This window comes from Haemorhous mexicanus, chromosome 24 (assembly GCF_027477595.1).
Source record: "Haemorhous mexicanus isolate bHaeMex1 chromosome 24, bHaeMex1.pri, whole genome shotgun sequence".
NCBI classification, from domain to species: Eukaryota; Metazoa; Chordata; class Aves; order Passeriformes; family Fringillidae; genus Haemorhous; species Haemorhous mexicanus.
In genome coordinates, this window is record NC_082364.1 from 5,807,937 (window position 1) to 5,829,096 (window position 21,160).

The 21,160-nt window shown below is 65.0% G+C and overlaps 2 protein-coding genes across 3 annotated transcripts; both read left to right on the forward strand.

The window, feature by feature from the left end:
* Positions 1 to 1,103: 1,103 nt before the first annotated feature.
* USP2 (ubiquitin specific peptidase 2) lies at positions 1,104 to 15,012 on the forward strand. Of its 2 annotated transcripts, XM_059867045.1 has the most exons (13): positions 1,104 to 1,357; positions 4,951 to 5,705; positions 12,450 to 12,500; positions 12,741 to 12,864; positions 13,113 to 13,224; positions 13,305 to 13,415; positions 13,554 to 13,618; positions 13,709 to 13,812; positions 13,892 to 13,972; positions 14,086 to 14,164; positions 14,270 to 14,377; positions 14,577 to 14,697; positions 14,790 to 15,012. In XM_059867045.1, the coding sequence occupies exons 2-13, from the start codon at positions 4,992 to 4,994 to the stop codon at positions 14,875 to 14,877; spliced, it is 1,758 nt and encodes a 585-aa protein (XP_059723028.1). In that variant the 5' UTR covers positions 1,104 to 1,357; positions 4,951 to 4,991; the 3' UTR covers positions 14,878 to 15,012. The 2 variants fall into 2 exon arrangements, with proteins under 2 accessions (XP_059723028.1, XP_059723029.1); XM_059867046.1 differs by lacking the exons at positions 1,104 to 1,357; positions 4,951 to 5,705 and adding an exon at positions 9,613 to 9,937.
* A 2,043-nt stretch (positions 15,013 to 17,055) lies between these two features.
* On the forward strand, positions 17,056 to 20,795 carry MFRP (membrane frizzled-related protein). The gene is made up of 13 exons (XM_059867004.1): positions 17,056 to 17,109; positions 17,158 to 17,341; positions 17,518 to 17,646; positions 17,913 to 18,074; positions 18,152 to 18,395; positions 18,470 to 18,600; positions 18,729 to 18,854; positions 18,971 to 19,047; positions 19,183 to 19,331; positions 19,494 to 19,624; positions 19,999 to 20,133; positions 20,245 to 20,372; positions 20,452 to 20,795. The coding sequence occupies exons 1-13, from the start codon at positions 17,056 to 17,058 to the stop codon at positions 20,674 to 20,676; spliced, it is 1,875 nt and encodes a 624-aa protein (XP_059722987.1). The 3' UTR covers positions 20,677 to 20,795.
* Positions 20,796 to 21,160: the final 365 nt, after the last annotated feature.

Below are 21,160 nucleotides of genomic sequence, written 5' to 3' on the forward strand. Positions count from 1 at the left end.
CCTGCACTCAGACCCTTTGTCCCCATCCCTGTCCCTAAACCCCTGGCTCATCCCAGAGACTACCTACTGCCCACGGTGGTGGCAGGGAGGCAAAGAGGGGACCAGATCTGGTCCTGGCCCATCCATCCTCTGGGGAGAGAATTGCCAGGGATGGAGGTGGCCATGGGAGGGGGCCTGGGTGTGCATGTGTCCCAAAGCTCCTGTGCCCATCACACCAGGGCTCTGCTGGAGCCCCCGTGCCCACACTCTGCCAGGGGGCTGCCAAGGGCTCCCGTGTCCTCTGGAGCAGCCACACACTGCCCTGCCCAGGGTCAAGGTGCTGCCCTGGCACCAGGAGTCACGAGCAGAAGACTGCCACCACCCCCTAACACCATTGGTGACCCTGCGCCGCCTCCCAGAGCGACGCCCCGACGCGTCCCTCCCTGTTTAAGGGCTGGAGCCAGATGGGAGGGAGGGAGGGAGAAAGATGCCATCCTAATTACATCCCTCCCATTATCCCCGACAGGTGCTCGCTGAGTCACGGCCACGCAGGTGCCGTAGGCTGGGCGGGTCAGGCGTCCCGGTGCGGTGCCCTGGTGTCCCCATGGATCCACGATGGGTGGCCACGCCACGCCAGCTGCCCCCTGCCCACCTTTGCTGAAGGTTTAGGGGGGCTCTTCTCCCTACAGCTCACCCCAAGGGGGGCAAAACCCAGTCCAGCTCCTCCCCTCACTCTGATGCTCCACTCCAAACCTTGCTGGCAGCCACGACCACCCCTTTTTTGTGCCTCCCTGTCCCCTACAAACCAAGTCGTGTCCTCCCCGCCGGCTCCCTCCCTTAACCCTCCCTCTATCTTTCCGTCCTGGACCTCGACCTCCCTCCCCAAATCTCTTCCTCACGCTTACCCTCAGTCCTCCTTCTCCATTGGCACAACCCCCGCTGCCCCCGCAGCCTCCCCTCGCGGGACCCCCTTGCCGTGGGCCACCGGCCCCCCGGGTTCGCGTCCCCTTTAAGCCTCCCCAGGCTGGAATGCGAGAGGAGCATTTCAGCGCCCTGTGAGGTCAGATAAAGACACTATATTTATCTGGCTGGTAACCTGAGCCCTGAATTTCAGCGGTGCTGTTTTTACGTGGCCCCACAGCCCTCGGGCTCGGCCCCCTCCGGCCACTGCGCTCCCTCCCAGGGTGGAGGGGCTGAGCCGGGGGTGTCCTGTCCCCTGCGAAGGGTTCGGCTGCTGCCCATCTCCGCATCTCCCATCTCCGGAGCCGGGGGAAGCTCCCCAGGGAGGCAGGATCAGCCCCGAGGGCATCACCAAATGCCTGGCTGGTCGCCCCTCGCCGTGCCCTGAGCAGCCATCGGCCGCCCGCACCACATGCAGGTGAGTGCAGGTGGGGACACCGCCCCGGGGAGGGGGACACGGAGACAGAAGAAACTGTCCCACTCTTCCTTTAGCTGGATAACACCACGGGGGAGAGCTTTCTCTTCAGGGAGAAGGTTTTGAGTTCACACACAGAATCCTGGCTTCGAGCCTTCCCCGGCACCCTCCTCGTGCCCCGGTGTGGGTTGAGTACCTGCCCGAGGGTCCCTTCTTTTTTTTGCTCCCCACAGACCTCAAAGCAGTATCTCATGCCCCTGGTCTTACATCAGGGTCCCTGGTGGGTTTGGGGTTTTGCTGCCCGGGGGGTGGCCCGGGAGCAGCAAGCAACAGGTTCTGCAGCAGGGTGGGCATGTGTCAGCAGCACAGAGCAGGATCAGGGCGATGACTCCCCGCACTGTGGGGTGAGCTTGAGGGGTTCTCAGGCCCAGGGCTGGCAGAGGAAGGGCCCTGGCCAGGCTGGCCCCAGATGGGTGAGTCACCTTGGGCAGGGCCTGTCACTTTGGGGGGTGGGAGTCATGGGGGGCAACGCAGGAGCTGGGCTGTGACAGAGGCACTGCAGTCCCCATCTGTCAATGAGGGTCACTCCAGTCCCTTCCAGGGAGCAAACATTTTGTGGCACATTCCCCCCAGGGCTGCTTGGGGTCATCCTTCCTAGAGGGAAATGGACACCAGGAGGGATTCTGTGCCTCAGGGAATGGGCAGGAGGTTGTCCCAGCCCACTGGCACACTCAGCTGGACACAGAGCCACTCAACCCCAAAGCATTTGTACCCTGAAGTGTGCAAAGTGCCTCACACAGGGTCCCCTCTCTGCCTCCGCCACGGCAGAGTCTTGGGAGCTCCCACGTAACCTCCAGGCTGGGACATTGTGTCTCAGGGGACAGGGAACACAGCTCCGAGCCTGCGTAAGCGAGAAGCAGCTGTGCTGTGACACCTTGGATGAAGCCAGCACTGTGTAAGCTGAGCTGAGCCTGCTCTGGGGCTCTGTGGCCACCGAGGGGGACAGCTGCCACCAGGCATGGGCAGGACAGAGGAGACACCTGCCACTGGACACGGGCAGGACAGCCGCTGGGGACAGACCGGGGGTCTGCTTCTCTGCTTTCAGCATAAAGGTTTTGCCTCCTCACTTTGAGCTGAGATTCCCAGGGAAGGCCAGGGCAGGACTCCCGAGTGCCCAGAGCAGCCCCGTGGTGTCCCTCTCCCATGTGGTGGCACCGCTCCTGCCTGGCCCCGTGAGCACAGACCGGACATTCCTGTGCCTCAGCTTCCCCTGACACCCCGGGAGGATGATGAGGGTGCAGGAGGCCTGACTCAGCCGTGCCGGCCCCAAGGCTTTGCCAGGCAGCAGGAAAGCTCAGCACAATGACGGGTAGGGAGGGGCCAGGCAGCCCAGGAAGCGCTGGGAGGAACCGGGGTTTTCTCACACCCCCTCAGCTCCTCTGGCTCCTGGTACGCTCCGCTCTCCTGCCGCCCTGGGGTCTGCTAGGATGTGACATGGGGACTTGGAAGCACAGGCAAGCCTGGCAGATGTGACATTCCTCCATGGTAAGGCCTCTCTTCTCAAGGAATGGGATAGCTCCCATGTCTGGGCCGGTGCCGGCTCCTGACCCTGCATCCTTCCATCAGCTGCTCTGCATCCCCAGGGCAGGTGTTGCCCTGTCCTGCTGCCAGGAGCTCCTGCTGCCCTCCTGTTCCCAAACTGGTGCTCTTCTGATGCTGCTGGTGCCAGGCGAGAGCGTGGGCACCGGGCAGAGGATGATGGCGTGGGGCTGTCCTGGCACTGTCCCAGGCCAAGATCATCTCTGCTGGCGAGGAGGATGGGGGAGCAGGGGCAGTCGCTGTGCCAGGCTGCTCCGTGCCCCAGCAGGGCAGGCAGCCAGGCATGTGCTGCTCCCTGGGAGCCCAGGGGCTCCGTCATTCCCATCCTGGCACTCGAGTGCCAGTCTCTTGGCTGGGGTCCCACTCCCTGTGAGCGAAATTCCCCACTGTCCATGTCAAATCCTGACTAGCAGAGCCCTGGTCCTGGTGAGGGCGGCCGCAGCCAGGCTGGGAAGAGCCGAGCTGGGTGTTTCGTGGCGCCCTTGCCCCGGAGCAGATTATTCACCCTTCAGCCTCCGTCCCCAAACAGGTCTGTGCGCTCCACCTCGCTGCTGCTTGTAAATATTTCCCTCTCCGCGGTGGGATGGCTGCTCCCTGGGCAGTTAAAATAGCGCCCGGGATGCAGCCGGCTGGCTGCAAAGCCAGACTGCCCGCCAGGAGCCCACGGGGGCTGGCTGCTGTCTCTCACCACCCCCTGCTAGAAGTATTCCCGGGGCGTTTCCACGCTGAGCCTGCGGGGCTCTGAGCAGGAGGCTGTGTCCCCCCAGGGCCAGGCTGGCAGTGACCCGCGGTGGCTCCTCGTGCCGCGATCCAGCGCCCGTCCCCAAGCCCGGGTGCACCTTCGGTGCTGCAAGGGACGGGCCAGGCGCAGACTCCGGCACCTCCTGGCTTGGAGCCGGGCCAGAGCCCGCCCCGGCTGGGCTGGGAAAAGCCTTTGAATCAGGGTCATCTCCCGGGTGACTGGAGACTCTCAGAGCCACATGAGCCACTGTCCTGCCAGGGAAGGGACACCAGTCACCCCGGGAGCTGAGCACCAGCAGCGCCGGGGCAGAGGAGCTCAGCTGGGCCCTGCCTGCCCCAGTGCCACCCACAGCCCCATCACAGGTAGGGATCCAGCCACCAGCCTGCCAGCCGGGGTGCTGAGGGCAAACTCTCCTCCAGCTCCTGACGGCCCGTGTTTGGGGACTGCTGGCTGCCACGCTGCCCTGTCCCTGCTCTGGGTTGGCTCTGTGTGTGCTCTGGGGGCCTCTGTCCCTGTCTCTGTGTGCTCCTCTCCTGCCCTGTGTGGGGAGCCACCAGCTCTCTGTGGGGACAGAGTGCTGGCTCTGCCCGGCTGGCAGGGGCACAGCTGCCGCCTCACCAGGAGGACTCTTGGCTTGAGTTACTGATGGGGCACACGGGGCACAGCCATGGCAGGGAGACAGGAAAGCTGCTCAGATGCTGACCTTGCCTCAGTTTCCCTCTCACTGAAGTGCCAGCGCCTTGCCAAGCCCCAGCACTCCCTGTGAGTAACCAGGGGAAGGTGCTGGCTGGATCAGCCCATCCCGGCTGCCTGTCTCAGCCAGAGCTGGGCCTGAGCATCCTCCTGTGACCAGGGCACTGCCTCCCACCTGGAGGAGGCACTGGGGATATCTCTCCAGACCCAAGAGTGAGACAGCCTCGGGATGGTGTGGCAGGGATGCCAGAGCTGGGACAGAGGTGACTGCTGCAGTTCCTTGGTGTCTGTGGGGATGTTGGGTGCCATGGGGCTCCCTTCTGTGGTTTGAGGTGCCCGGGGACATGGAGGTGGCAGTGCCAGCCGGGTTCTGCTGTCCCAGGCTCCCCAGGAAGGCTGGCAGGTGGCAGGAGCCATGGCCACACTGTCACCCACAGCCCCTGGGTGCCCTCTGTCTCCCAGGATCTCCAGGGGAGGCAGGAGCTGCTGGGTGGGAGCTGGTGGGTGCCCTGTTGTGCTGACCAGGGCCTGTGGAACTGATCCCTGGGCTCTTCCCTTGCAGCCGATGCCTCCAGGACAGCCTGCTGAGCCCCAGCCTGCAGCATGTCCCAGCTCTCCTCCACCCTGAAGCGATACGTGGACTCCTCCCGCTATGCCGAGAGCACCTACAGCAAAGTGCCCAGCGGCTACAGCTCCTACAGCTCCTATGGATCCACCCTGTCCACCGCCTACGCAGACAGCGACAAAATCGGCTTCAAAGCCAGCTACCTGCCCTCCCCCCGCTACCACCACGCCGGGGGGCTGTCCCCCACCAGTGGCTATGACAGCGGCCGGCTGTACCCCGACCCCAGCATCCGCCTGAGCCCCTCGTACCTCCGCACGCAGCCGCGGCCACCCGGCGCTGGGCTCAGCGGGGGTGCCTGCTACACCTTCACCGGCACCCCCGGCAGCCCCACGGGCTACCTGCCCTCCGCAGCGCCCCTCAGCCGCCACAAATCCATCAGCCACTCGGACCTGGCGCGGGAGTTCTCGGGGCTGCACACCTCAGACAGCGCCTACCTGCCCGCGGCCGGCGCGCTCAGCACCCGCACCCGGACGGAGCCCGGCAACCTGCAGGGTCTCTACCAGGCTGCCACGCACTCTGACTATGTCCGTGGCTACCTGGAGAGCTACGGGAGGAAAAGCCACCATGGCAGCCTCTCCACCGGCCACCTCAGCCCCTCTGAGGCCACCCTGCCACCGTCGGGCACGCGCTGTGTCAGCCAGCCCTGCGAGAGGAGCGACGAGCGCTGCGACGTGTCCGCCCAGGACCCCACGGTACGTGGGGCTGCCTGGGGGTGGGGGACACAGCTGTGATGGGGGGGGATGTGGGCTGTGCTTGTGGTGAGATGAGGAGCCTGAGGCACCCGTGCTCTGCCTGGGAACCTGGGTGCGCTGCTCTGTGCCTCAGTTTTTGTGTGTGACCCTCTGGGATGCCCTTGCTGGCGCAGCAGTCCCTGCTGGAGCTGCTGAGGCAGCCGTGTGCGGGCAAGCGGGTGTCCTCTGAGGGGCTGTGCTGCAGGGCACACTCCCCAAGGAGGCAGGATCAGCCTGTGCCCAGGATTGTGCCCGCTGCACTTTCTGCATGCATGTGACAGCAGCTGATGGGTCCCATGTGGGGCTGACGAGGATTTCCTGCTGCCTCATCCTAGATAGGGAAGGTGACATGGGCAGGCTGGGCACTCATCCTGCTGGGACAGCTGGTTTGGCTGGTGCTGGCTCTGCCACAGTGACTCGGTGCCCAACAATGCCAGTTCCCTGGCACCATCCACTGCTGCCAGTTTGGGGCCCTGTGACCCAGCCCGTGTGGCAGCAGGGGGTTCCCCATGGCAGTGCTGCTCCGGGCAGCACCACACGTGGTGGCAGGTGCTCGGTGCCCCACGTCTCCATCAGTGCTGCAGCTTCCCCTGAGCCCCAGCCCGGGCCGGGAGCAGGCACTGCACACACAGCCCGTGCAGGGGAGCAGCCTGGTAATTTTCCACTCAGGTTTCCTTCCAAGATCTGGCCAGGCTCTGCCTGCATTGTCTCCCGCTGTCTTTCCAGTCACCCTCCATTCTCCCATGGTCTGACCTCCCCCTGGCTTCCCTGCGTCTCTGTCCCACCACCATCCACTGAACCACAAGAAATCCTGTCCTGCTCACAGGGAAGCAGTAAAGAATCCCCCACCAATTTTTCCCTTTGAAGCCAGTGCCCCCACACCCTTCCCTGTGCCCCTTCCACACAGAACCACCTTCAGCAGTGCCCTGCTGTGGTGTGGGACTCCCTGTGCCCACCCGCCTCGTGCCTGGCCCCCAGTCCTGGGGTGAGGGAGCAGGCTGGTGAGTCAGGGGAGTGGAGGATCAGGGAATTCTTGCCTCCCCCTCCCACACCAGGCCCTGCTGGGGGGCACCAAGGGGGGATCCAGCAGCTGCTGCAGCCACTGGCTCTCGCTAAAGCCGACACTGCCACTGCAGGGTTCCCAGCCCATGTGCCCACACACAGTTGTGTGGGGTGCCAGCCTGCTCCCATGGGGTGCCTGTGGGGCAGCAGGGACTGTGCAAGCCCAACCCACAGTCTGCATGTGAACACAGCCTGGGCTGATGGGTGGCAAAGGTGGCAAAGGGCGCTGGGACAGACAGCCATGCCAGGGCAGGCCAGGTCAGTGACACTGGCTTAGGTTTCCTTGGTGCTTTGATGGGCACACCTGCTATTTTCCACTGCTGTGGTTTATTCCCTCCCTTTCCCAAGCCGGGACACAAATGTCCCGGTCGTAAACCAGAGTTGGCTGCCTGCGGCCGTGCCAGGTGCCGGAAACAAGTGCAGGCTGCAGCCCCAGAGCTGCCATCCGTTCTGCCCCATTGCCCAGCCTCGAGGGCAGTGTCAGCAGCACCCGCTCCTGACGCAGCCAGGCCACAGCAGGGCTGGCCCCACACCTCCTCCCATCCCTTTTTCCATCGCCGCCTCCTGCCTCTGCGCCACAGAAACCGCCATCCAGAGGGGTTTGCAGCCAGGACTGAGGGTGTCTCCATGTGTCCCTCCCCTCACCATCACTTCGTGCTTCAGTTTACCCCGTGGGCAAAGGGAGGTGTGCAAAGGTGCGGTTCCAGTGAGGGGCTGTGCCTGTGGAGCTGCAGGGCCGTGCTGGCTCCTGGGAAGGGCAGTCTGGTGAGGGGCAGGGCTGGAGCTGTGCCGGCCCATTAACCACCCCGGGTGTACATAGGGTCAGAAGGCCAGGGCCACCCACAAAACTGCCAGCAGCTCTCCGCAGTCCCATCCTGAGCAGCTGACGTCCCTGGAGCGCTGCCAGTGCTGGCTGGCCCTGCCTGCTGCCGCGGTGCCAACCGGGCCTGTGGCAACCTCTGCCCGCGGCAGAAGGTCACCGCTGCAGGGGGGTCAGCTGAGGGCAGGGACCTGCTCTGGGTCATGCCATCCCACCAGGTCTACCCTTCTCTCTCTCGCTCCAGCCTCGCCCACAGAGCCTGAGAGCTGCTCTCTGGCTGGAGGGGAATTTGGTCCTTGGCCCGGGGCACTCGATGTCACCGGGGCACGAGGTTCAACACGGGATGTGGCTGAACCGCCCTCTTGCCATGGAACCGGCTCAGCCAGCACGGTGCATCCCCACGGGGTGAGCTGCCCCAGCTCCCTGCACAGCACTCGGGGCTGGCTGTGCCCATCCTGCCCCTGTGGTACCACCTGCACTGCCAGGCAGGGTGGCAGGAGCCCGGGATTTTGGGGAGCTGTGCCACAGCCTGGAGGCCCAGGCTGTGCCCCTGGGCAAGGCAGGGCACCCAGGCAGGGCAGTAGGGTGTGTGCCACGGCGTGCACACCGTGTCCCCGTGTGTGTACGCCGTACACAGCACGGGGTGTGTACATGTACACACGTGTGAGCACGCGCAGGCCCCGCTTACGACAGCCCTCCCGTTGTGATGCAAAAGAGCCCTGCAGATGAATAACGCTGCAAGATGCCTCCTCAGATATTTTTGCTGGTGCCAAAAATAGTCTCCCTCCCTTCCTCCCTCCCCTCCCTCCGTCCCCAGCCAGCCCCTCCGCTGGCTGTGCCGAGTTCTGCTTGACAGAGAGGCTGCATCTGCAGCCAGCAGGATTCAGCAGCCCCTGCCTCTGGATGGGAGTGTTTTGGGGGCTCCAGAGGAGGAAAGGAGGCTTTGCTTAGAGCCCTCTCGGTGAGGCTGGAGGCTGTGGCTCTGTCAGAGCAGCCCAATCGCACTCCCTGCCCTGTTTGCCCATGGAAATTTCCCTGAGCAGGTAGAGAAACACCTGGGCACGCACAGCAGGCGCAGGGCTCCGGAGCTCGTCCTGCCGCGGTCAGAGGGGTGAAGCAGCGGGAGACGCAGGACTAGGACGCAGGACACCCGGGCTCCCTGCCAGTATCCGCATCTGCCCTTGCTGCAGGAGAAGAGCTGGAGCCCTGCCCGTGCCTTGCCTCAGTTTACCGAGGGGAGACACCAGGTGGGGTCTTTGCTCCACGTAGGAATAGCGGGGAGTTTTTCCCCAGTGCAAGGCACTGAAATATCTGAGCTCAGCTCTAATGCATCTCCCAAAGAGGGGAGTTCCCCCAAAATGTCACTGCCTGGAAACCTGGCATTGGCACTGCAGGAAAGGCACATGCCCGGGAGCCCCACAACCCTGTCTGGCAGCCCGCAGTTCCTCTCTGGATATAGGCACCCCCTGCACCCACAGGTTGTGGGACTGTGCCACATTTACCAAGGCAATTTTGGCAAGTTACCCCCAGCTGGGGAGCCCCACTCCCTGCCTAGTGGCTGCCCAGAGCACAACGTGCCCGGTCCCAGACCGCCGGTGCCACCAGCCCTGGGCACGCCGAGCTGCGAGCACGGGGGGAGCACTGGGGGGGGGGGCAGGCTCTGCTCCGGCTGCCGCCTCTCTCCAGTTCCCCGTTGCTCCCGCTGTGTGCGCACGGTGCCGGTGTCGGGGTACGGGAGCGCAGGGAGCCCCGCTGAGAGAGATGCCGAGGGGTCACCGCGGCCCCCCGCAGCCCCCCGGAGCAGGGGCGGTGTCGCCGCCCGGTTCCGGAGCGTGTCCCCGGGGCAGAGCCGCCCCTCGCGGGCCCCCCTGGCTCCCGGCGCGCTGTACCACGCGGTGCGCGGGGGCTGGCCGTCACCGAGCCGTCACCGAGCCGTCACCGAGCCCGGCTGCCGCCTCTCCACCCATTTGATGTCAGAGCCGCTCAGGTGCCGTCAGCCCCGCAGCCGGCACCGGCTCCGGCCCCGCACGCCCAGCACGGGGGGCTCCGCACCTGACCCCGCGGCCCCGGCTGCAGCCGGCCCCGGGCGAGGGCAGCCCGGCCGGTGTCCCCTGGCACCCCGCTGCCCGCGGCTGCTCCCCGCCGTCCTGCCGTGCCCGCCGGGGCCACAATGAGGGACTCCTACACGGTGACGCTGCCCGAGGAGCCCCCCGCGCTCCCCGACCTTCACAAGGACCTGCGGCCCCGCACCTCCATGCCGGGGTCCCTGCTGGTCTCCACCTTCGTCGGGCTCGTCCTCAACAAGACCAAGGTACGAGATGCCCGCAGCCCCCGTCCCCCGGCTTGAGGGCAGAGAAAGGGGCACCCCCTGCCCGCCCTGGGGAGCATGGAATGCCCTGTGCCATCCCCTGTGCCCGAGGATGGGGTGTCTGGGGGTGGGTGCCCTCCCACCTGCCTGTGGGGACGGCGTGTCCCAGTGTCCCACAGGATGGCAGGGAGCAGGTGAACTGCACGTGTCAGGACACCTGGGTTCCTCTCCCGGCCCTGCCCTTGCGGTGACCTTGGCCAGGTCCCCGTGTCCCACCACAAGGAAGGGTCTGCTGGCCACATTGAGCCCCTTGGCAGGGCCATCAGTGAACGTGGCTGTCCCCGGGGCCACAGTGCCGGGACAGATCTCTCCTGCAGGGATGGCAGCGCAAGGGGCAAGGAGGGCAAGGTCTGAGCACTTATGTAAGTCTGGCTGCTCTGGTTCTCCTGCTGCCCCAACAGGCTCCTGGCATGCGGACCTGGATGGGGCAGGACGGTCAGGATCTTGTCCCTTGTCCCCACCGCCTGTCCCTTGTCCCCATCCTGCGGTGCAGCCTCGGGGAGTCCCCAGCCGCGCCGCGTGAGCCAGCTCTCCTTCACCGCCTCTGAGCATGTCGTGTCCTAGATAAAGCCCTGTACGGGAGAGGGGGATTAGCTGGAGTTGAGTCACCCAGGGGAGGGAAATCCAGAGGGGGAAATAACACCTCGGTGCACACAGGGCTTGTGCCACGCTAGAGGAGAACCTGACACCCCCTCCTCAGCCTCCTACCCTGGGTTCGTTCCAGGCTCTGGGAGGACAGCCTGGGACCTGGCTGTGGGGGAATGCAGGATCTGTGGGGAGGTTTGCACCCACATGGGCAGGACTGGCCGGTCCCTCCTGGCACACGGCAGGAGCTGCCCAACCAGGGCAACTGGACAAGCATGTCCTGGTGGGGAGGGCTGGGGCACACTGGGGCAGCTCCCGGGGGTTGCTGCTCACCCTTGGCACCGTGACCTTCCCTGGAGTAGTGGTGGGGACACGAGCAGGGCCTTGGGGCTCAGATCCTCCAAGGGATGGATGTAGGCTGTTGGGACACAGGCCCACCTCTCCTGCTGCCATCTGCTCAGGGACCAGAGCCAGGCCAGCTCCTCCAGCCTTGGGGTGGCACTGACCTGTCACATCCTGCTGGCACCATGTGCCCAACTGAGCCTGCCCCCAGCCCAAGAAGGCACCGAGGAGTTGCCTGGCACTTTTGGACAGCCCCCTGGCACTGACAGCCATGGGCAGCCACATCTGGGGACAACTCTGTGCTCTGGGCACTGCAGGGGCATCCGATGGCATAGAGGGCAGTTGGTCAGTCCAGCAGTGCCAAGTGTGCCCACGCAGGGCGGCCGGGTCCCCGCTGGAGCCGGTCCCTGCCGCGGTGGGTGATGCCTGCACCGTCGCTAAGGAGCACATGTAACTGGATCTGGGTTATTTTGGGCTGCTGTCAGGGCTGGGTGCTCAGCACCTCCCACACACACACCAGCTGCTGCTATTTCGGAGCTGCTGGGCCCCCTCCCCTCCTCTCGCCTCCTCTCCTCCTCCTCAAGCCTCAGGTGGGCAGCTGGGGCGTTTGCCTCAGGATCCTTAAATCCTGGGCATCTGGAGGAGCACCATCAGCAGTCTGTCCCTGCAGGCCCTGTCAGACCCCCCACCCTGCTCCTGCTCATCCTGCTGCTCCCCTCTGCAGGGCTGGGAGCAGGACCCCTGGGCTCCCACCAGTGCCCCCCACCAGCATCCTGTCCTGCATGCTGGCAGAGGGGTGGTGGCACCCTAAACCCCTCTGTGCTCTTGGTCTCTCCAGCAAAGAGTGATGATGGTTCCCAGCCCCAGCATCCAGCTGCCCATGGCCATCTTTGCTTTTCCTGGCTCAGGGAGCACCTGGAGCACCTGGAATTGCCACCCCATGGCACAGGTGCAGCACAGCCAGGGCTGGGAAGGCACCACTGGGCACACAGCCCTGTTCCCTGGGCTGGCTGTGACAGGGCTGGGCTTGCACTTTCCTAGGTGGACTTTATCCTGCAAGACAGCCGTGCCAAAGTCTGGGCTGCGCTTGTGCAGGGTGTCCTGGAGGGGATGGACACCTGGCATGAGGCAGGCATGCGGTGACAGGGCGCTGTGCTCCTCCTGCAGCGTGGGGCAGGCACAGGGCACTGCCATGCCCCGGTGTCCCCAGGGGAGGCAGCCTGGGCTGCCAGCCTGACTTGCAATCCAGGGCATGGGGCAAAAGCATTGCCAGGCAGGGAGAACTTTGAGCCCTGTGCATAGTCCTGGGCGAGCAGGATGTGGCAGGCCAGCCATGGTTTGTCACCAGGTCCTTGACCCAGAGAGCTGCTCGGGGCTGGCTCTGCCCATGATGTCACAGCGGGATGGGGCCTCTCCTTGCACCTGAGGGTCTGCTCCACAGGCAGGTCTGTGACACCATGGCCTCGCTGGGCTGCCCACAGGCATGGCCAGCTCGCCACCCTCCCAGCACTGTTCCCTCTCTCTGCAGAGCTCCAAGGCCGTGCAGGGGCTGACCGGCCTGCGGAACCTCGGCAACACGGTGAGTGTGTCCCCAGGGCTGCGGCTCACACCAGGCACATCTGTGAGGCAGGGGGAGCTCCGTCCCTTCACCTCACCCCCAGCACCCCACCCTCACCCTGGCAGCTCCCTGCACCCCTCTCCCCACGGCGCTGCCTGGGGAGAATCTTCCCCTGTCCTGTGCCTGGCCCAGGTGTCCCCCTGCCATGGCCTGCCTCCCTCTGCTTCCCGTTGCCATGGTTTTCTCTTCTGCCTCCCCCAGTGCTTCATGAACTCCATCCTGCAGTGCCTGAGCAACACCAAGGAGCTGCGGGATTACTGCCTGCAGAACCAGTACCTGCGGGACCTCAACAACAACAGCCGCATGCGCACAGCGCTCATGTCAGGTAACTGCCCAGCCTGGCCCCCGGTGACTGCGGGGGCTTCCCTGCAGCAATTCCTGCAGCACATCCCTGCAGCACATCCCTGCGACACCCCACATCCTGCGGGACACCCACCCAGAGCTCCATGCTCCTCCTTGGGCTGCCCAGCCAGTGGAGGATCAGGCTGTGAGACCCCAGAGTGTGGCCTTGAGCTGTCCCCATGGGGACATGGCCGTGCCACCTCCTCTGCTGACCCACCTCTCTGCCTGCAGAGTTTGCAAAGCTGATTCAGCTGCTCTGGACCTCATCCCCCAACGAGAGCGTGAGCCCCTCCGAGTTCAAGACGCAGATCCAGAGATACGCCCCACGCTTCGTCGGCTACAAGTAAGGGGGGGTGGCTGCAGGGGGGTGGGGGGAGCTGAGCCCCCTGCAGCCTCTCACTGGCCATGCCCCGTGTCTTGCAGCCAGCAGGATGCACAGGAATTCCTGCGGTTCCTGCTGGACGGGCTGCACAGCGAGGTCAACCGTGTGCTGGTGCGGCCCCGGGCCAGCACCGACACCCTGGATCACCTCCCGTAAGTGCTGGCACTGCACAAGCCCCAGAAGAGGCAGTGACCCGGGGACAGTGACCTCACAGGTCCCTCTGGGCTGGGCGGCGGGGCTGGTGTCCCCCAGGCCGTGCTCAGTGCCCTGCTGTGTCCCCATCCTTGCAGTGACGACGAGAAGAGCCGGCAGATGTGGAGGAGGTACCAGGAGAGGGAGGACAGCCGCATCAGCGGTGAGCAGGCCTGGGGGAAGGGAGGACAGAGCTGGGCTGGGAGCCAGGGGGGAACCAGGGCTCTCACCCTGCTCTGTCCCACCCCACCAGACCTCTTCGTTGGGCAGCTGAAGAGCTCTCTGACCTGCAGCGAGTGCGGCTACTGCTCCACAGCCTTCGACCCCTTCTGGGACCTGTCCCTGCCCATCCCCAAGGTGAGGGAGCCCCAGTGATCCCTGTTCCACGCTGCCTGTCCCACGCTGCCTGTCCCTAACCATCTCTGTACTCCCACAGAAAGGCTATGGGGAGGTGACGCTCATGGATTGCCTCCGGCTCTTCACCAAAGAGGACGTGCTGGATGGGGACGAGAAACCGGTACAGGGCAGAGGGGCTCCCGTGGCAGGCTGGGCCCCTTTCCCTCTGTGCTTGTGTTGCCAGGACTGTGGGCAGTGCCCTCACCCTCCTGTTTGTGCTGTTTTCTCCCACAGACGTGTTGTCGCTGCAAAGCCAGGACAAGGTGCACAAAAAAATTCAGCATCCAGAAGTTCCCCAAGATCCTGGTGCTTCGTATCCCTTGGGCAGAGGGATGGGGACAGGGGCTGTTGTGGGGGGCAGGGATGGGTTATTGCAGGCTCCCCTTTGTCTCTTTGTCTCCTTGACGTGACCCTCCAGACCTGAAGCGCTTCTCCGAGTCCAGGATACGAAGCAGCAAACTCACCACCTTCGTCAACTTCCCGCTGAAGGACCTGGACCTGCGGGAATTCGCCTCGCAGAGCTGCAGTGAGTCCCAGCCCCTGCTTGCCTCTAACCCCAGCCCTGAGCTCCTGGGCACTGCTGGGCTCCTCACGTCCCCAGCTGGTGGGGGGCAGAGGGGTGGGAGGCGTGGAATCCAGGCTGCTGGAGCTGCTGGTGTGGTGGGGGGCTCTGTGCTGGCCCTTTGTGGGGCAGCAGGGCTGAGCATCCCCCCTGCTCCCCACAGACCACGCCGTTTACAATCTCTACGCCGTCTCCAACCACTCGGGCACCACCATGGGGGGACACTACACAGCCTACTGCAAGAGCCCTGTGTCCAGCGAGTGGCACACCTTCAACGACTCCCGGTGAGCCTGGGGTGGGACGAGCGAGCAGGGACCCCCCTGCTCAGGGCATCCCATCCCTGCTGCTCACAGCTGTCCCCTTCCCCTCTCCGCAGCGTCACCCCGATGTCCTCGAGCCACGTGCGCAGCAGCGATGCCTACCTGCTCTTCTACGAGCTGGCCAGCCCGTCCTCCCGCATGTAGCCAGCCCTGCCTCCCTGGGGAAGCCCTGGGCCACCCCTCAGAGCCGGCTCCGCCAGGGTTCAGGTGTTCAACCCCCCAGAGCAAGGGGGAGGCGAAGAGGAGATGCCCCCGAGGTGGCTGCAGAGGGAGGCTGGGGACAGCCAGGAGCAGAGCCCGGGCAAGGACATCCCAGCTCCGAACTGAGGAGGGACTCGTGACAGGACAGGGCTCAGGCAGCTCAGACACCTTCTGATTGCTGGCATTTGGTTTTTACCTCGGGGTTTTAATTTCTTTTATTTTTTTCCTCTTTTTCTTTTTATTTTTTCCTCTTTTTTTCTTTTTTATCTTTTTTGTTTCTTTTTTTTCCTTTTGTTTTTCTTTTTTTTTTCTTTTTTTTCTTTTTTTTTGGTGTGTAATAAAAATCCTGAGCAAGGGACTCTACAGGAATGGGGCCACCTGTCCCATTGACTCAACCAGGACCTCTTCTCCCCTGGGACAGCACCCAGGAGAGCCTCACACATCCCTCCTGACCTCTTGCCACTCCTGTATCCGCTTGGCCGTCCCAGAGGATTTGTGAACTGCTCCCGATCTCCTCCCAGCACTTCCAAACCTCCTGGCAAAGGACTCCAGCCCTCTGGTGGCCTCCATGCTGGCCCAGGCAGCACATCCCCTGCAGCTGCCCCACACACTCCTCAAAGCAGCCTGAGCCCAGACTCACGGACAGGAGGGAGGAAAACATTTTGTGGAATTTCTATGTATTTATAATGGACTTTGCTTCAACCTGGAGCCCCCCGCTGCTTCCTGCCTCTCCAGGGACTCGTGCCGGGGCTGCTCCGGGTAGGTTTTTACCTGCCTCCTCATACGACGGTGCCTTAAACCATTTAGGGGAGCGGGGGGGCCGCGGGGGTCACACAGAGAGGGAGGGGAGGACGGTGGCTTTCCGGGACCATCTGCAATCGGGGCTTTTTTCTCCCTGTGATCAGGAGCCCTCCTGGGTGCCCGGGGACCCGCCCTGCTGCTCTGTCCTCCAGCTAGCAAATGCCAGTGGCCTTTTTAGCCTTTAATTTATTCTCCTCCCCGTCCTGCCTTGCCTGAGGTGCAGCGGGAGGAGACACGGGCACCATCCCAGCCCTCGAGGCAGCTCCATCCAACCCACACCCGGCCGGCTTCGCCCTCTCTGCCCTGCGGGCACGGGCTGAGCGCTGGCACCAGCATCCTGCCCAGCCTGGGGCATCCCAGCGGGGCTCGGGGGAGCAGGATGGGAACGGAGGGGTGCTGCCCACGGCAGAGCTGGGCTGGGGCAGCGATGCTGCTTGGCAGGTGGCTTGTTTACTGTGTAAGCAAGACGGGTGGGAAGTGTCTCATACAAGGGAGACTCGTGCAGGAATAAATTTGAGCTTGAACAGGGCGTTGGGTGCGTGTGTTTTGTCTCTGGGTGGGGAGCTGCCACTGGTGGAGCCCCAGGAGCACCCATGGAACAGAACCACTCTGGGCTCGCCTGGAGCAAGGGAGATGTGGCTGCAGGTGGCCAAAGGAGCCTTTCCAACCCCACGGAGCTCCGGTGTCCACACTCTTCCCTCAAAACCCCTGAACAATGGCCCCTTTCTCCCCTGCTTAGGGACGGAGACGGGCATTAAGGGGCAGCAGGAATGCAGGTGGCAGGGCCCCGGCACCCAGCGAGGGCAGGAGGGACACGCTCAGCCCGGGGTCCCCAACACGGCCCTTTCAGCACTGCCCTGAGCAGAGAGGAGCTGCAGGCAGCTGGAAAGCCAAGGTGCTGTGTGGGGACCCCAGCAGCAGGATCCCTTGGGGATGGGCTCCCCGGGGGATGGCTGCGAGCACTCGTTCCCCTTTAAGACGCTGTTTCTCCGTGCCAGAGCCTGACCTCGGCATCCTCAGCTGAGCTGGATTAACGGGGCGAGGGGGAAGGGGCCTGCGGAGGGGACTGGGGCTGCTGCTGCCTCCCGGGGCTCCCCGCACTCCCGGCGAGACAGGCATGGCCCTCGGGTGGGCTCCAGCGCTGGGCTGCCACCTGTAGAGCTGGCACTGCCACCACCCCCGCCCCGGAGCCTGGAGTAGGGGCCCCCACGCTGCCCTGGGGCTCATGGGGGCAGCTAGGGAGGAGCAGGCGGTGGGGCTGGGGGGCACAGGGCACTGGGCAGGATTTTAACCAGGCTGCGCCCGGAACCGCCTGCTGCCATGAAAGACTTCACCGAAATCACGCTTTGCCCCGAGGCTCTGGACGGCAGCAAGGTAGAGCTGGGGGTGTGGGTGCTGCTGATGGTCCCTGCGGGTCCCCAGGGTGCCACTGATGGTCCCCGCGTGTCTCCTCCGCGGGTCCCCAGGGTGCCACCCGCTCTCGCTGTCCCACAGACAGAGTTCTGCAACCCCGTTTTTGAGGGCGAGGAGCCCCGGGAGGCACCGAGCGCGGAGCACCCGCCGGACAAGGATGGGACCGGCTCCGCACCGCGCCGGGACGGCCTCGGTACCAGCCTGGGGGTTTGTACACACCCCCAGTCCGTGGGGCTGCAGGAGCGGGGCTCTGGGGCTGCTTGGGCACACATCGGCACCGCGGCGACGTGCCCAGCGAGGGCTGAGCCGGCCGTGCAGGGAGGTGGGGGAATGGCTTAGCAGCGCTCTGCCCGCTGTCCTCGCCTCCAGGCCAGCAGCTCTGGGCACGGGTGGACTGGAGGTACCGCGCCGACTGCAAGTTCACCTGGCTCTGCGTGGCTCTGATGAGCGCCATCCTGCTCTTCCTCATCGCCCTCCTGCTCGGCATCGTCATCCACCGTGAGTGCCGAGCCGGGAGGTGGCTGTGACTGGGGTGGGGGACGCAGAACCGGCTCAGAGTGGGAGAGGGCACCCAGAGCACACCCCGGGTCTGCCCGCAAGGGGTGTCCGTGGGATGTGTCCCATCAGTGTGGGATCCCCTGGGAGCTGCACACCTGTGGGTAAGGTGGGAGCACAGGGCTGGGCCCCTTCCTGAGCCCCTTCCCTGCACCGAAGCCATCCCTCCCCGCAGGGGCTGAGCAATCCCTGCTCTTCCCTGGTCACAGAGCTGACGTCCCCACATCCACCCGGTGGCAGTGCCACGGCCCTGCCTGCCCGTGGCACTGCCACCACCGCCACAGCACCCATCCGAAGGGACCCCCCGGCCCCCAGAACAGCTGCCGCCCCAACCGAGAGCTGGCTGCCCACGGCCCGCCCAGCAGCACCGGGTAAGTGCTGAGCGGGACAGCGGTTTGGGATGGGGGTGCCCAGCTCCAGCTCATGCCCACGCCGTTGCCTCGTTCAGCCTGCGGAGGGACCCTGCGCGGCCCCGAGGGCTCCTTCAGCTCCCCCAACTACCCCGGCCCCTACCCCCCCAATGCCCTCTGCATCTGGCACATCGAGGTGGGCGCCGGCCTCGCCATCCAGCTGAGGATGGAGACCTTCAGCGTGGAGGGCACGGCCTCCTGCCTCTTCGACCGCCTGGAGCTCTACGAAGAGCAGGGCACCGGTGGCGCTGCCCCTGCTCCAGCCCGGGGGAGCCCGACCAGGTAGGACTCCTCCCACCTGGGAAGCGTGGCAGTGTGGGGGCAGCGAGCGGTGCCAGCCCTTGCTGTGCCCCCAGGTTTTGTGGCAACGTGCCTCCCCCGACCTTCAACACCGGCTCAAACCGCCTGCGGGTCACCTTCGTGTCCGACAGCAGTGTGGGCGCCCAGGGCTTCAGCGCCCGCTACCGCGCCGTGGCCCCGGCCGAGAGTGAGTGCCCCTGCCCAGGGCACTGCCAGGGTCCCTCCCTGCTGGCAGGGAGCGGGGAGAGCCAGCGGGGAGGGGAGGGTGTCCCGCGGAACCCCCCCTCCAGCCTGGGTGTCTGTGGCTGCGTGCAGAGAGCTGCGCCTGGGACGAGCACTTGTGTGACCGGGGGCTCTGCCTCCAGCTGGGCTTCGTGTGCGACGGCTTCCACGACTGCACGGACAGGAGCGACGAGGCCAACTGCAGCCTGAAACACAAAGGTGGGCGGGACAGACCCCCACCCGCAGCCCGCAGCCCCCGCGGCACCGGGGATGGGCGGGAGCGGGGAGATGGAGGGAAGGGAGAGGGGCAGGGGTAAATCTGGGTGTCCCTCCAGAGTGTGGGGGGCCGCTGACCGCCTTGGAGGGGCACTTGTCCACCCCGAACCACCCGCAGCCATACCCGCACCAGCAGGTGAGAGAAGGGGCGCTGTGGGAGCACGGTGAGGGTGAGGGTGGGCAGGGAGGAAGGCAACCCCGGCCCCGGGGAGAGCTGGGGATGCCCCTGCCCAGCTTCATGGGTGTCGCCGGCTGCCCCCCCGCCCCGCAGCTGTGCCTCTGGCAGATCTCGGTGCCCCTGGGCCACGTCATCGACCTGCACTTCCACAACTTCAGCCTGGAGTCGCACGAGGACTGCAGCTTCGACTTCGTGGAGGTGCACGACAGCGCGGGCACGGGCACTGCCAGCCTCATGGGCAGGTACCCGACACCCCCAGATCTGCTGCGCCACACGGGGGCCATGCCTCACCTGGGGAAACTGAGGCACGGGGCTGGCTGGTGGGGAGGAGCCGCCAGAAGGCAGGGTTTGGGGAGGTGCTGGTCAGCCCCCTGACCCCATCTCTTGTGCCACGATCTCGGCAGGTTCTGTGGCCACCAGCTGCCACCTGCCCTGACCTCCTCGCGGCACGTCATGACCGTGCTCTTTGTGGCAGACGAGGGAGTTGCAGATGAAGGATTCTTTGCCACCTACCAAGCCCGCAATGCCACAGAGAGTAGGTAGCCAAGCAGGGGCACAGGCTGCCCAGGTGGGTTGTGCCGCTTCCATCCTTGGGGGGCTTCAAAGGCAGGCTGGATAAAAACCTGGGGAAAACAGCTCTTGTTCCACAGCTGGCCCTGCTTGGAGCAGAATGTCCCCACTCCTTCTCACCTGGTTTACCCTATAACCTTACAGCCGTGGGGATGGGACCTGGAAGGGCTCACCTGCATAGAGGTGTGATCCATGACCCGAGGGCTGCCCCAAATAACCCAAGGAATTCGGGATTCCCTAAGCTGGATCTGCCAGATCCCCTGGCCAGTGAGCAGGACAGGGGTGGTCAGCATGGGAACACGCTGGCTCCCAGCCATGCCCTGCCCTCTCCCCTTCCAGAGACCTGCAGCCCTGCCGAGTTTTCCTGTGGGAATGGCGAGTGCCGGGCGCTGGAGTCTGTGTGTGACGGCTGGCACGACTGCCCCGACGGCACTGACGAGCTGAACTGCACCGGGGTGTCCTACCCGGCCTTCGGTGAGTGCCACCACCCCTGGGTGCCCCACCCAGCACCCAGCCCCCCCTGAGCCCAGCTGGCACAGCCGGTGGGCAGCCCTGCTGCTGGCACAACCGCTCTCCCTGTGGCAGGGTCTATCTGCGAGCCCGTGGAGGTGGAGATGTGCCTGGGGCTGGGCTACAACGCCACCTCCTTCCCCAACATCTGGCTGGCCATCCCGGACCAGGAGGGAGCCGCCGAGGTGCTGCAGGACTACCAGGTGAGCTGCCCGGGAGCTGCCCGGGGGCTGCCCTCTCCCGGTGCACCGGGCTCACACCGCTGTCCCCGCTGTCCCGCAGACGCTGATGGAGCTGGCGTGTTACCAGCACCTCCGCCTGCTCATCTGCAGCCTCTTCGTGCCCAAGTGCACCCCGGACGGGGGCGTGCTGCAGCCCTGCCGCGCCGTGTGCCTGGCGGCGGAGCTGCGCTGCCAGCAGTCCCTCGGCCTCCTCGGCATCCTCTGGCCCATCAACTGCAACATCCTGCCCGACTCCAGCGACCCCGTAGAGTGCTTCCAGCCCTGAGCCGGCCAGAGGAGAGCAGCAGGGGCTGAAGCCACCCTCCCCACCCCAAATGCCCCTCCTGTGCGCTTCCTGAGTAAATACCCAGCTGTTGGGGTGACCCCTCAGCTGCCCTGGGGTCAGCCCCTGTGCCCAGTGCTTGGCTTGGTGCCTGGATGCCACGGGCTTGCCCACAGCTCCATTTCCCTAGAGAGCAGGTGACATATCCCACAGGAAAAGGCTTGTGCTGGAGGGGCACGAGGGAAAGGGGCTAATGCTCCCCAGATGGAGCAGGGCTGGGCAGAGGTGAGCCAGGCTGCAGGGACAGGAGCCCAGGGTGCCCACGTCCCACAGCCCCAGAGCCAGCAGAATAAACAGCGTGAGCAGCTGACAAACCCAAGGGAGCAGGTGACTCCTTTGGGGTCTGTATGTGGGTGCTGCCAGATCCTAGGGAAACTGAGGAATGGGTGGAGGGAGGGAAGGCAGGGATGGGGCGGGGGATCTGAGC

Bases quoted from the DNA above. Each gene is read 5' to 3' on its own strand.
- USP2 (XM_059867045.1), top strand. From the start codon at position 4,992: ATGTCCCAGCTCTCCTCCACCCTGAAGCGATACGTGGACTCCTCCCGC. The intron at 12,501-12,740 runs GTGAGTGTGTCC...TGCCTCCCCCAG, and splicing joins TGCGGAACCTCGGCAACACG to TGCTTCATGAACTCCATCCT. The intron at 12,865-13,112 runs GTAACTGCCCAG...CTCTGCCTGCAG, and splicing joins GCGCACAGCGCTCATGTCAG to AGTTTGCAAAGCTGATTCAG.
- MFRP (XM_059867004.1), top strand. From the start codon at position 17,056: ATGAAAGACTTCACCGAAATCACGCTTTGCCCCGAGGCTCTGGACGGC. The intron at 17,647-17,912 runs GTGAGTGCCGAG...CCCTGGTCACAG, and splicing joins GCTCGGCATCGTCATCCACC to AGCTGACGTCCCCACATCCA. The intron at 18,855-18,970 runs GTGGGCGGGACA...GTGTCCCTCCAG, and splicing joins CTGCAGCCTGAAACACAAAG to AGTGTGGGGGGCCGCTGACC.